Consider the following 13,444-nt stretch of genomic DNA (forward strand, 5'->3'; position numbering starts at 1 on the left):
AGTGTTGGGGGTCTGTGCGCAGTGTGGGATGTCCCAGTGTTGGGGGTCTGTGCGCAGTGTGGGGGGTCCCAGTGTTGGGGGTCTGTGAGCAGTGTGGGGGGTCCCAGTGTTGGGGGTCTGTGCGCAGTGTGGGGGGTCCCAGTGTTGGGGGTCTGAGCGCTGTGTGGGGGGTCCCAGTGTTGGGGGTCTGAGCGCTGTGTGGGGGGTCCCAGTGTTGGGGGTCAGTGTGCAGTGTGGACGGTCCCAGTGTTGCGGGTCTGTGCGCAGTGTGGGGGGTCCCTGTGTTGGGGGTCTGTGTGCAGTGTGGGGGGTCCCAGTGTTGGGGGTCTGTGCGCAGTGTGGACGGTCCCAGTGTTGGGGGTCTGTGTGCAGTGTGGGGGGTCCCAGTGTTGGGGGTCTGTGCGCAGTGTGGACGGTCCCAGTGTTGGGGGTCTGTGCGCAGTGTGGGGGGTCCGAGTGTTGGGGGTCTGTGTGCAGTGTCGGGGCTCCCAGTGTTGGGGGTCTGTGTGCAGTGTGGGGGCTCCCAGTGTTGGGGGCCTGTGTGCAGTGTGGGGGGTCCCAGTGTTGAGGGTCTGTGTGCAGTGTGGGGGGTCCGAGTGTTGGGGGTCTGTGTGCAGTGTCGGGGGTCCCAGTGTTGGGGGTCTGTGCGAAGTGTGGACGGTCCCGGTGTTGGGGGTCTGTGTGCAGTGTGGACGGTCCCAGTGTTGGGTGTCTGTGTGCAGTGTGGGGGGTCCCAGTGTTGGGGATCTGTGTGCAGTGTGGGGGGTCCCAGTGTTGGGGATCTGTGTGCAGTGTGGGGGGTCCCAGTGTTGGGGGTCTGTGCGCAGTGTGGGGGGTCCCAGTGTTGGGGGTCTGTGTGCAGTGTGGGGGGTCCCAGTGTTGGGGGCCTGTGTGCAGTGTGGGGGGTCCCAGTGTTGAGGGTCTGTGCGCAGTGTCGGGGGTCCCAGTGTTGGGGGTCTGTGTGCAGTGTGAGGGGTCCCAGTGTTGGGGGTCTGTGTGCAGTGTGGGGGGTCCCAATGTTGGGGGTCTGTGCGCAGTGTGGGCGGTCGCAGTGTTGGGGGTCAGTGCGCAGTGTGGACGGTCCCAGTGTTGGGGGTCTGTGTGCAGTGTGGACGGTCCGAGTGTTGGGGGTCTGTGTGCAGTGTGGGGGGTCCCAATGTTGGGGGTCTGTGTGCAGTGTGGACGGTCCCAGTGTTGGGGGTCTGTGCGCAGTGTGGGGGGTCCCAGTGTTGGGGGTCTGTGCGCAGTGTGGGTGGTCCCAGTGTTGGGGGTCTGTGCACAGTGTGGGGGGTCCCAGTGTTGGGGGTCTGTGCGCAGTGTGGACGGTCCCAGTGTTGGGGGTCTGTGCGCAGTGTGGGGGGTCCCAGTGTTGGGGGTCTGTATGCAGTGTGGAGGGTCCCAGTGTTGGGGGTCTGTGCGCAGTGTGGGGGGTCCCAGTGTTGGGGGTCTGTGTGCAGTGTGGGGGGTCCCAGTGTTGGGGGTCTGTTTGCAGTGTGGGGGGTCCCAGTGTTGAGGGTCGCTGTACCTCGTCGTACTGCTCCTGTGTCACGTAGCCAGTGCCTGCCTGATCTATTGCCTGGAACCTGCTCTTGGTGTCCAGCAGTTCGCGCAGGGACGGAAAAGGCCAGGGCTGCGCGGCTGTGAGCAGGAACCGCCGCCAGTCTAAGATATCCGAGTCTGGAGTCAGTGACTTGGTGATATCCAACACCTGGAAAAAGAGAGCGATGATCGACACAGTCAGAGATTAACATCAGTAGAGATACAGTCAGTAACACAGGGCGCTGGGGGAGAGGGATTACTGAGTGACAGTGTGAGGGAGCTGGATTAACATCAGTAGAGATACAGTCAGTAACACAGGGTGCTGGGGGAGAGGGGTTACTGAGTGACAGTGTGAGGGAGCTGGATTAACATCAGTAGAGATACAGTCAGTAACACAGGGTGCTGGGGGAGAGGGGTTACTGAGTGACAGTGTGAGGGAGCTGGATTAACATCAGTAGAGATACAGTCAGTGACACAGGGCACTGGGGGAGAGGGGTTACTGAGTGCCAGTGTGAGGGAGCTGGATTAACATCAGTAAAGATACAGTCAGTGACACAGGGCGCTGGGGGAGAGGGGTTACTGAGTGACAGTGTGAGGGAGCTGGATTAACATCAGTAGAGATACAGTCAGTAACACAGGGCGCTGGGGCAGAGGGGTTACTGAGTGACAGTGTGAGGGAGCTGGATTAACATCAGTAGAGATACAGTCAGTAACACAGGGCGCTGGGGGAGAGGGGTTACTGAGTGACAGTGTGAGGGAGCTGGATTAACATCAGTAGAGATACAGTCAGTAACACAGGGCGCTGGGGGAGAGGGGTTACTGAGTGACAGTGTGAGGGAGCTGGATTAACATCAGTAGAGATACAGTCAGTAACACAGGGTGCTGGGGGGAGGAGTTACTGAGTGACAATGTGAGGGTGCTGGATTAACATCAGTAGAGATACAGTCAGTAACACAGGGTGCTGGGGGAGAGGGGTTACTGAGTTACATTGTGAGGGTGCTGGATTAACTTCAGTAGAGATACAGTCAGTGACACAGGGCGCTGGGGGAGAGGGGTTACTGAGTGACAGTGTGAGGGAGCTGGATTAACATCAGTAGAGATACAGTCAGTAACACAGGGCGCTGGGGGAGTGGGGTTACTGAGTGACAGTGTGAGGGAGCTGGATTAACATCAGTAGAGATACAGTCAGTAACACAGGGTGCTGTGGGAGAGGGGTTACTGAGTGACAGTGTGAGGGAGTTGGATTAACATCAGTAGAGATACAGTCAGTAACACAGGGTGCTGGGTGAGAGGGGTTACTGAGTGACAGTGTGAGGGAGTTGGATTAACATCAGTAGAGATACAGTCAGTAACACAGGGTGCTGGGGGAGGGGTTACTTAGTGACAGTGTGAGGGAGCTGGATTAACATCAGTAGAGATACAGTCAGAAACACAGGGTGCTGGGGGGAGAGGGTTACTGAGTGGCAGTGTGAGGGAGCTGGATTAACATCAGTACAGATACAGTCAGTAACACAGGGTGCTGGGGGAGAGGGGTTACTGAGTGACAGTGTGAGGGAGCTGGATTAACATCAGTAGAGATACAGTCAGTAACACAGGGCGCTGGGGGAGAGGGGTTACTGAGTGACAGTGTGAGGGAGCTGGATTAACATCAGTAGAGATACAGTCAGTGACACAGGGTGCTGGGGGGAGAGGGTTACTGAGTGGCAGTGTGAGGGAGCTGGATTAACATCAGTACAGATACAGTCAGTAACACAGGGTGCTGGGGGAGAGGGGTTACTGAGTGACAGTGTGAGGGAGCTGGATTAACATCAGTAGAGATACAGTCAGTAACACAGGGCGCTGGGGGAGAGGGGTTACTGAGTGACAATGTGAGTGAGCTGGATTAACATCAGTAGAGGTACAGTCAGTAACACAGGGTGCTGGGGGAGAGGGGTTACTGAGTGACAGTGTGAGGGAGCTGGATTAACATCAGTAGAGATACAGTCAGTAACACAGGGTGCTGGGGGAGAGGGGTTACTGAGTGACAGTGTGAGGGAGCTGGATTAACATCAGTAGAGATACAGTCAGTAACACAGGGTGCTGGGGGAGAGGGGTTACTGAGTGACAGTGTGAGGGAGCTGGATTAACATCAGTAGAGATACAGTCAGTAACACAGGGCGCTGGGGGAGAGGGGTTACTGAGTGACAGTGTGAGGGAGCTGGATTAACATCAGTAGAGATACAGTCAGTGACACAGGGTGCTGGGGGGAGAGGGTTACTGAGTGGCAGTGTGAGGGAGCTGGATTAACATCAGTACAGATACAGTCAGCAACACAGGGTGCTGGGGGAGAGGGGTTACTGAGTGACAGTGTGAGGGAGCTGGATTAACATCAGTAGAGATACAGTCAGTAACACAGGGCGCTGGGGGAGAGGGTTACTGAGTGACAGTGTGAGGGAGCTGGATTAACATCAGTAGAGATACAGTCAGTGACACAGGGCGCTGGGGGAGAGGTTACTGAGTGACAGTGTGAGGGACCTGGATTAACATCAGTAGAGATACAGTCAGTAACACAGGGTGCTGGGGAGAGGGGTTACTGAGTGACAGTGTGAGGGAGCTGGATTAACATCAGTAGAGATACAGTCAGTAACACAGGGTGCTGGGGGAGAGGGGTTACTGAGTAACAGTGTGAGGGAGCTGGATTAACATCAGTAGAGATACAGTCAGTAACACAGGGCGCTGGGGGAGAGGGGTTACTGAGTGACAGTGTGAGGGAGCTGGATTAACATCAGTAGAGATACAGTCAGTGACACAGGGCACTGGGGGAGAGGGGTTACTGAGTGCCAGTGTGAGGGAGCTGGATTAACATCAGTAAAGATACAGTCAGTGACACAGGGCGCTGGGGGAGAGGGGTTACTGAGTGACAGTGTGAGGGAGCTGGATTAACATCAGTAGAGATACAGTCAGTAACACAGGGCGCTGGGGCAGAGGGGTTACTGAGTGACAGTGTGAGGGAGCTGGATTAACATCAGTAGAGATACAGTCAGTAACACAGGGCGCTGGGGGAGAGGGGTTACTGAGTGACAGTGTGAGGGAGCTGGATTAACATCAGTAGAGATACAGTCAGTAACACAGGGTGCTGGGGGAGAGGGGTTACTGAGTGACAGTGTGAGGGAGCTGGATTAACATCAGTAGAGATACAGTCAGTAACACAGGTTGCTGGGGGGAGGAGTTACTGAGTGACAATGTGAGGGTGCTGGATTAACATCAGTAGAGATACAGTCAGTAACACAGGGTGCTGGGGGAGAGGGGTTACTGAGTTACATTGTGAGGGTGCTGGATTAACTTCAGTAGAGATACAGTCAGTGACACAGGGCGCTGGGGGAGAGGGGTTACTGAGTGACAGTGTGAGGGAGCTGGATTAACATCAGTAGAGATACAGTCAGTAACACAGGGCGCTGGGGGAGTGGGGTTACTGAGTGACAGTGTGAGGGAGCTGGATTAACATCAGTAGAGATACAGTCAGTAACACAGGGTGCTGTGGGAGAGGGGTTACTGAGTGACAGTGTGAGGGAGTTGGATTAACATCAGTAGAGATACAGTCAGTAACACAGGGTGCTGGGTGAGAGGGGTTACTGAGTGACAGTGTGAGGGAGCTGGATTAACATCAGTAGAGATACAGTCAGTAACACAGGGCGCTGGGGGAGAGGGGTTACTGAGTGACAGTGTGAGGGAGCTGGATTAACATCAGTAGAGATACAGTCAGTAACACAGGGCGCTGGGGGAGAGGGGTTACTGAGTGACAGTGTGAGGGAGCTGGATTAACATCAGTAGAGATACAGTCAGTAACACAGGGTGCTGGGGGGAGGAGTTACTGAGTGACAATGTGAGGGTGCTGGATTAACATCAGTAGAGATACAGTCAGTAACACAGGGTGCTGGGGGAGAGGGGTTACTGAGTTACATTGTGAGGGTGCTGGATTAACTTCAGTAGAGATACAGTCAGTGACACAGGGCGCTGGGGGAGAGGGGTTACTGAGTGACAGTGTGAGGGAGCTGGATTAACATCAGTAGAGATACAGTCAGTAACACAGGGTGCTGGGGGAGGGGTTACTTAGTGACAGTGTGAGGGAGCTGGATTAACATCAGTAGAGATACAGTCAGTAACACAGGGTGCTGGGGGGAGAGGGTTACTGAGTGGCAGTGTGAGGGAGCTGGATTAACATCAGTACAGATACAGTCAGTAACACAGGGTGCTGGGGGAGAGGGGTTACTGAGTGACAGTGTGAGGGAGCTGGATTAACATCAGTAGAGATACAGTCAGTAACACAGGGCGCTGGGGGAGAGGGGTTACTGAGTGACAGTGTGAGGGAGCTGGATTAACATCAGTAGAGATACAGTCAGTGACACAGGGTGCTGGGGGGAGAGGGTTACTGAGTGGCAGTGTGAGGGAGCTGGATTAACATCAGTACAGATACAGTCAGTAACACAGGGTGCTGGGGGAGAGGGGTTACTGAGTGACAGTGTGAGGGAGCTGGATTAACATCAGTAGATATACAGTCAGTGACACAGGGCGCTGGGGGAGAGGGGTTACTGAGTGACAGTGTGAGTGAGCTGGATTAACATCAGTAGAGATACAGTCAGTAACACAGGGTGCTGGGGGAGAGGGGTTACTGAGTGACAGTGTGAGGGAGCTGGATTATGTGTCGGTGCAGGCTCGATGGGCCGAAATGGCCTCTATCTGCACTGTGGGGATTCTGTGATTCTGTGATTAACATCAGTAGAGATACAGGTAGTAACACAGGCTGCTGGGGGAGAGGGGTTACTGAGTGTCAGTGTGAGGGAGCTGGATTAACATCAGTAGAGATGCAGTCAGTAACACAGGGCGCTGGGGGAGAGGGGTTACTGAGTGACAGTGTGAGGGAGCTGGATTAACATCAGTAGAGATACAGTCAGTAACACAGGGCGCTGGGGGAGAGGGGTTACTGAGTGACAATGTGAGTGAGCTGGATTAACATCAGTAGAGGTACAGTCAGTAACACAGGGTGCTGGGGGAGAGGGGTTACTGAGTGACAGTGTGAGGGAGCTGGATTAACATCAGTAGAGATACAGTCAGTAACACAGGGTGCTGGGGGAGAGGGGTTACTGAGTGACAGTGTGAGGGAGCTGGATTAACATCAGTAGAGATACAGTCAGTAACACAGGGTGCTGGGGGAGAGGGGTTACTGAGTGACAGTGTGAGGGAGCTGGATTAACATCAGTAGAGATACAGTCAGTAACACAGGGCGCTGGGGGAGAGGGTTACTGAGTGACAGTGTGAGGGAGCTGGATTAACATCAGTAGAGATACAGTCAGTAACACAGGGTGCTGGGGGAGAGGGTTACTGAGTGGCAGTGTGAGGGAGCTGGATTAACATCAGTAGAGATACAGTCAGTAACACAGGGTGCTGGGGGAGAGGGGTTACTGAGTGACAATGTGAGGGAGCTGGATTAACATCAGTAGAGATACAGTCAGTAACACAGGGCGCTGGGGAGAGGGGTTACTGAGTGACAGTGTGAGGGAGCGGGATTAACATCAGTAGAGATACAGTCAGTAACACAGGGTGCTGGGGGAGGGGTTACTGAGTGACAGTGTGAGGGAGCTGGATTAACATCAGTAGAGATACAGTCAGTAACACAGGGCGCTGGGGGAGAGGGGTTACTGAGTGACAGTGTGAGGGAGCTGGATTAACATCAGTAGAGATACAGTCAGTAACACAGGGCGCTGGGGGAGAGGGGTTACTGAGTGACAGTGTGAGGGACCTGGATTAACATCAGTAGAGATACAGTCAGTAACGCAGGGCGCTGGGGGAGAGGGGTTACTGAGTGACAGTGTGAGGGAGCGGGATTAACATCAGTAGAGATACAGTCAGTAACACAGGGTGCTGGGAGAGGGGTTACTGAGTGACAGTGTGAGGGAGCTGGATTAACATCAGTAGAGATACAGTCAGTAACACGGCGCTGGGGGGGAGGGGTTACTGAGTGACAGTGTGAGGGAGCTGGATTAACATCAGTAGAGATACAGTCAGTAACACAGGGTGCTGGGGGAGAGAGTTACTGAGTGACAGTGTGAGGGAGCTGGATTAACATCAGTAGAGATACAGTCAGTAACACGGCACTGGGGGGGAGGGGTTACTGAGTGACAGTGTGAGGGAGCTGGATTAACATCAGTAGAGATACAGTCAGTAACACAGGGCGCTGGGGCAGAGGGGTTACTGAGTGACAGTGTGAGGGAGCTGGATTAACATCAGTAGAGATACAGTCAGTAACACAGGGTGCTGGGGGAGAGGTTACTGAGTGACAGTGTGAGGGAGCTGGATTAACATCAGTAGGGATACAGTCAGTAACACAGGGCGCTGGGGGAGAGGGGTTACTGAGTGACAGTATGAGGGAGCTGGATTAACATCAGTAGAGATACAGTCAGTAACACAGGGTGCTGGGTGAGAGGGGTTACTGAGTGACAGTGTGAGGGAGCTGGATTAACATCAGTAGAGATACAGTCAGTAACACAGGGTGCTGGGGAGAGGGGTTACTGAGTGACAGTGTGAGGGAGCTGGATTAACATCAGTAGAGATACAGTCAGTAACACAGGGTGCTGGGTGAGAGGGGTTACTGAGTGACAGTGTGAGGGAGCTGGATTAACATCAGTAGAGATACAGTCAGAGACACAGGGCGCTGGGGGAGAGGGATTACTGAGTGACAGTGTGAGGGAGCTGGATTAACATCAGTAGAGATACAGTCAGTAACACAGGGTGCTGGGGGAGAGGTTACTGAGTGACAGTGTGAGGGTGCTGCATTAATATCGAGAAAGACTTGCATTTATATAGCATCTTTCCTCAGGATGACCCAACGTGCTTATAGCCAATGAAGTATTTGTTGAATTACTGCATAAAATTAGCCCCTTGATGTAAAACCCGTTTTCCTCAGGATGATTAACGCATTACGGTGATTGCCATTGCACCATGCCACATTAGCATATGGACACAACATTGAAACTGCAGCAAGGAATCATAAGTAAATCCTGGGATACAGGATATCTGAGGGCGAGTTGATACGGACGCTGCTCGTCACCTGTTGTAATGGGATGAATTTATTTCAGGTTCTAGATCTGATTCCGTTTTTAAATTGAGGAAAAGGTACGGTGCGGATTGCCAATGGCTGAGGTCGGAGTCTGCACACACCTGTGAATAAGAGATGGAGCACCATGGGTCAGGCAGCTGGGCTGAGCCAAGGTCCAGTGTCACCAGGTCCTGTAAAGCCTCAATGAAGGCCTTTCTCATCATTAAACCTGCAATATATCAACAGAGCAAGTTACAATTACAGACCGGGTTACAGAGAGCAATGGTTACACTCAGGGTCACGGCTTGGCAGTGTACTTTTTGTTATGTAAGCTTTGGCAATATGGTTCCCTGTAAACTTTCATGCCAATAAAGCATTTGAATTGAATTGAAATTGAATTGAGTAGATGGAGGTTATTACATGAAATTCTGACACATATTTCGGTGAATCAGAGACTGGTTTATGGTGACTGAATGACTAACATTTCCTATTTAAGAACATTTTCTGATGAATGGAGAGTAGATTTTTCCTGGTTATTTAAGATTGCATTATGCTACACTGTTTTGCCATGAAAATGTAAAGCCACTGACTGGGGATTTACAACAGACACAGATTCTGCTCAGGTTCATGTTCGACAACAAACTTCAAGGCATCCTTGTGGATGTAAAACCCATTCAATAAATCTTCCTCAGACTTTCCGCTGACTTCTATTCCAATTTTAGTACAGTCAATTACTTTAAGGTAAACCCAAATCCCAATCCCCTTAAATCCAAATCCCAATCCCAATCCCCTTAAATCCCAATCCCAATCTCTTTAAACCCAAATCCCAATCCCCTTAAATCCAAATCCCAATCCCAATCCCCTTAAATCCCAATCCCAACCTCTTTAAACCCAAATCCCAATCCCAATCTCCTTAAACCCAAATCCCAATCCCAATCTCTTTAAACCCAAATCCCAATCCCAATCTCTTTAAACCCAAATCCCAATCACAATCTCTTTAAACCCAAATCCCAATCCCAATCTCTTTAAACCCAAATCCCAATCCCAATCTCTTTAAATCCAAATCCCAATCCCAAACTCCTTAAACCCAAATCCCAATCTCCTTAAATCCAAATCCCAATCCCAAACTCCTTAAACCCAAAACCCAATCTCCTTAAATCCAAATCCCAGTCCCAATCTCTTTAAACCCAAATCCCAATCCCAATCTCTTTAAACCCAAATCCCAATCCCAATCTCCTTAAATCCAAATCCCAATCTCCTTAAACTCAAATCCCAATCCCAATCTCTTTAAATCCCAATCCCAATCTCTTTAAACCCAAATCCCAATCCCAATCTCCTTAAACCCAAATCCCAATCTCTTTAAACCCAAATCCCAATCCCAATCTCTTTAAACCCAAATCCCAATCCCAATCTCTTTAAACCCAAATCCCAATCCCAAACTCCTTAAACCCAAATCCCAATCTCCTTAAATCCAAATCCCAATCCCAAACTCCTTAAACCCAAAACCCAATCTCCTTAAATCCAAATCCCAATCTCTTTAAACCCAAATCCCAATCCCAATCTCTTTAAACCCAAATCCCAATCCCAATCTCCTTAAATCCAAATCCCAATCTCCTTAAACTCAAATCCCAATCCCAATCTCTTTAAATCCCAATCCCAATCTCCTTAAACCCAAATCCCAATCCCAATCTCCTTAAACCCAAATCCCAATCCCAATCTCTTTAAACCCAAATCCCAATCCCACCAAACAGGACAGTGGTGTAGTGGTTAAGTTACTGGACTGTGAATTTTGGATTACCTGTAATAATCTAAAAAACATGAGTTTAAATTCCACCGTAGACGTTTCAGAATTTGAAGTCAGTTAAAAAAAATATGGAAATAAAAAGCTGAGATCAGTAAAAGTGACCACGAAGCTGTCGGATGGTCATAAAAACCCAACTTACCCGGTCTGGGCCTATCTGTGACTCCAGTCCCACAGTAACAGGGTTAACTCTTAACTGCCCTCTGAAGTGGCCGAGCGAGACACTCAGTTGTATCAAACCAATAGAAAGAAAAAGAAGAAGAAAACTAGACGGGACACTCTGCTGTGACCGAGGCATCAAATCAGGACACACCGAAGCCTTTGAGCCGAGCTGGTCGAGTCCTGAAGGACATAGCTGTCAGACTGGGCTTCCAGCAGGTGCTGAGCGAACCAACACGAGGGGAAAAGCCTACTTGACCTCATCCTCAGCAATTTTCCTGTCGTGGATACATCTTTTCATGACAGTATTGGTAGGAGTGACCACCGCACACTCCTGTGGAAATGAAGTCACTGAGGACACCCTCCAATCGTGTTTTATGGCACGATCACCACACTAAGTGGGATATATTCAGAACAGATATAGCAGCTCAAAACTGGGCATCCATAAGACGCTGTGGGCCATCTGGAGTAGGAGAACTTCTGCAACCTCATGGCCCGGCATATCCCTCACTCTACCGTTACCATCAAGCCAAGAGACCAACCTTGGTTCAATGAGGAGTGCAGAGGAGCATGCCGGGAGCAGTATATTAGAAGCTCAAGTGCCTCATATACAGACAGCTACACACATTCACTCCTCCCAGGAAAAAGTGTTCTTTCTGGGACCTTCTGGCTCCCCTGATCTGCTCTATGGCAGCTTTTCTTTGTCTGAGTGCTCACCTGTGGGTGCTATGAGCATGAACTGTCGATGGAGGTTTTTGAGCTGCTTGATTGTCAGCACGCCCTCCTTTGGGATCTCTTTGGAGGGCAAGCGTGTGAGTGGCTCTGGGTCTGGAATCATCTTCACATCGCCATTGATGAAGAACTCCTTGCTGTGGAGGACCAGTTGGTGCTCGATCTTGGTGGCAGTGTCCACATGCTCCAGCCCGATGTCCAGCAGACCATTGATGCTGGAAAATCAAACCGTGTCGGGAGAAGTGAGATCAGAAAGTAGATCAACAGAATTGTGTTGCTTGTACATACACATAAAGACGGCTGGAAGACAACAGTGTCCACTCAGCCATCACTATGGACAGCAAGAACTGGGGGTTTCCGCTGAGTGATTGGGACTGAGAGGGGCTAAACAGAGAGAAGAGAATGGAATTCCTGCAATGTGTACAGGACTCCTCTCTCAAGCAGTGTGTTAGTGGATCTACAAGGGTGGAGGTGTTGCTAGATCTGGCTGTGGGTAATGAAATAGGTCAGGTGGAGGTGCTTTGTGCATTGAGTGCTGTTGGAGTTTTGCTAAGTGGGAGAAAAATCATTTAAGTGTATTTTGTGAATTTTAGTGTGTTAAGAAGTCAATTATTTGAAGTAAGTTTAATTTTTTAAGGGTTTTTTAAACTCTTGGGCAGTTTAAACCGGAAGTAGAATCCGGGTATAAAAGGGGAGGGGCTAGTGCAGTGCACGGAGTGCCTTGTGCATTGAGTGGTGCTGGAGTTTTGCTAAGTGGGAGAGTTCGGATAAGTGGGAGGTGAGGGTGTGTTTTTTGCTCTGTTTTGTTCCCCACTCCCAGGCTTGGACAACACTGCGGAGGCGGAGCAGCGAGACGAGTCAACCAAACCGGCCCCACAGACAGTATTCAAGGAGGAGGTTGGTGATCAGCTGGTTGGTTGGTTTTCTCCCTTCTCTTCTCTTTTATACCTTTAAGTTGGTAAGTCCTATTGAATAGTGGTGTGATATTATCATATATATCTGGGCAGGGTCTTCATAACTAATAATAAGAAATTTAATTAATTATATAGAATGGAGCAGGTGATGTGTTACTGTTGCGAGATGTGGGAGCCGGTGAACCCCATTGAGGCTCACGGTGATTACATCTGCGACAAGTGTTTGCTGCTAGAGGAACTCAAGTTCCATGTTATGGAGCTTGAGACCGAGCTTCAGACACTGCGACACATCAGGGAGGGGGAGAAGTTCCTGGACTCTATGTTTCAGGAGATGGTCACACCTATGAAGTTAATTACTGCAGATGTAGTCCGTGGTCAGGGACAGGATGGTGTGACTATGAGTGAGGAAGGTACAGGGATCCAGGATGTAGTGTTGAAGGAGACGCAGCCCTTGTTCTTGTCCAGCAGGATCGAGGTTCTTACTCCCTGTGAGGGCGGGAGCGGGGACTGCAGGGAGGATGAGCAACCTGGCCACAGCACCGTGGTACAGGGGGCCATTCAAGTGGAGGGAGTAAAAAGAAATGTTGTAGTGGTAGGGGATAGTATCATTAGGGGGATAGATAGGGTTCTCTGCAGTCAAGAGCGGGAGTCCCGAAGGCTGTGTTGCCTGCCTGGTGCCAGGGTTAAGGACATCTCTTCTGGGCTGGAAAGAAACTTGGAGTGGGAGGGGGAGGATCCAGTTGTCGTGGTCCATGTTGGTACAAACGACGTAGATAGGACAAGGAAGACGGTTCTGTTAAAGGAGTATGAGCAGCTAGGGGTCAAATTAAAAAACAGAACCTCAAGGGTAATAATCTCTGGGTTATTACCTGAGCCACGAGCGAATTTGGCTAGGATAAATAAAATTAAAGAGTTAAATGCGTGGCTCAAAGACTGGTGTGGGAGAAATGGGTTTTGCTTCTTGGGACACTGGCACCAGTACTGGGACAGGAAGGAGCTGTTCTGTTGGGACGGACTCCACTTGGCCAGTGCTGGGACTAGAGTCCTGGCGAATCATATAACTAGGGCTGTAGAGAGGGCTTTAAACTAATTAGTGGGGGGGAGGTTTCTAGAGAGCAAATAATAGAAATGACAACAGAGAAGGTCATAGACTTAGGTAGCAGTGGGGAAATTAAAAAACAGAACATGTCAGGAAGGGACAGAAGGTATGGAGTAAAAAGTAAAGTA

At 50.6% G+C, this 13,444-nt stretch overlaps 1 protein-coding gene across 3 annotated transcripts in view; it reads right to left on the reverse strand.

Moving 5' to 3' along the window:
- LOC147123900 (sperm flagella and cilia-associated protein 2-like) overlaps nt 1-13,444 on the reverse strand; it is a 72,392-nt gene that overhangs the window by 41,283 nt on the left and 17,665 nt on the right. For 2 of the 3 annotated variants that reach the window (XM_085995639.1, XM_085995459.1), the window contains exons 2-4: nt 11,289-11,518; nt 8,734-8,840; nt 1,526-1,708 (exon numbers count right to left, since the gene is read on the reverse strand). In XM_085995639.1, the coding sequence (XP_085851765.1) occupies nt 1,526-1,708; nt 8,734-8,840; nt 11,289-11,518 (520 nt within the window). The remainder of the gene's footprint in view (nt 1-1,525; nt 1,709-8,733; nt 8,841-11,288; nt 11,519-13,444) is intronic. The other variant, XM_085995549.1, reaches the window with a different exon arrangement.

Source organism: Somniosus microcephalus, chromosome 1 (assembly GCF_052327205.1).
Source record: "Somniosus microcephalus isolate GS21.2 chromosome 1, FLI_Smic_1.0, whole genome shotgun sequence".
NCBI classification, from domain to species: domain Eukaryota; kingdom Metazoa; phylum Chordata; class Chondrichthyes; order Squaliformes; family Somniosidae; genus Somniosus; species Somniosus microcephalus.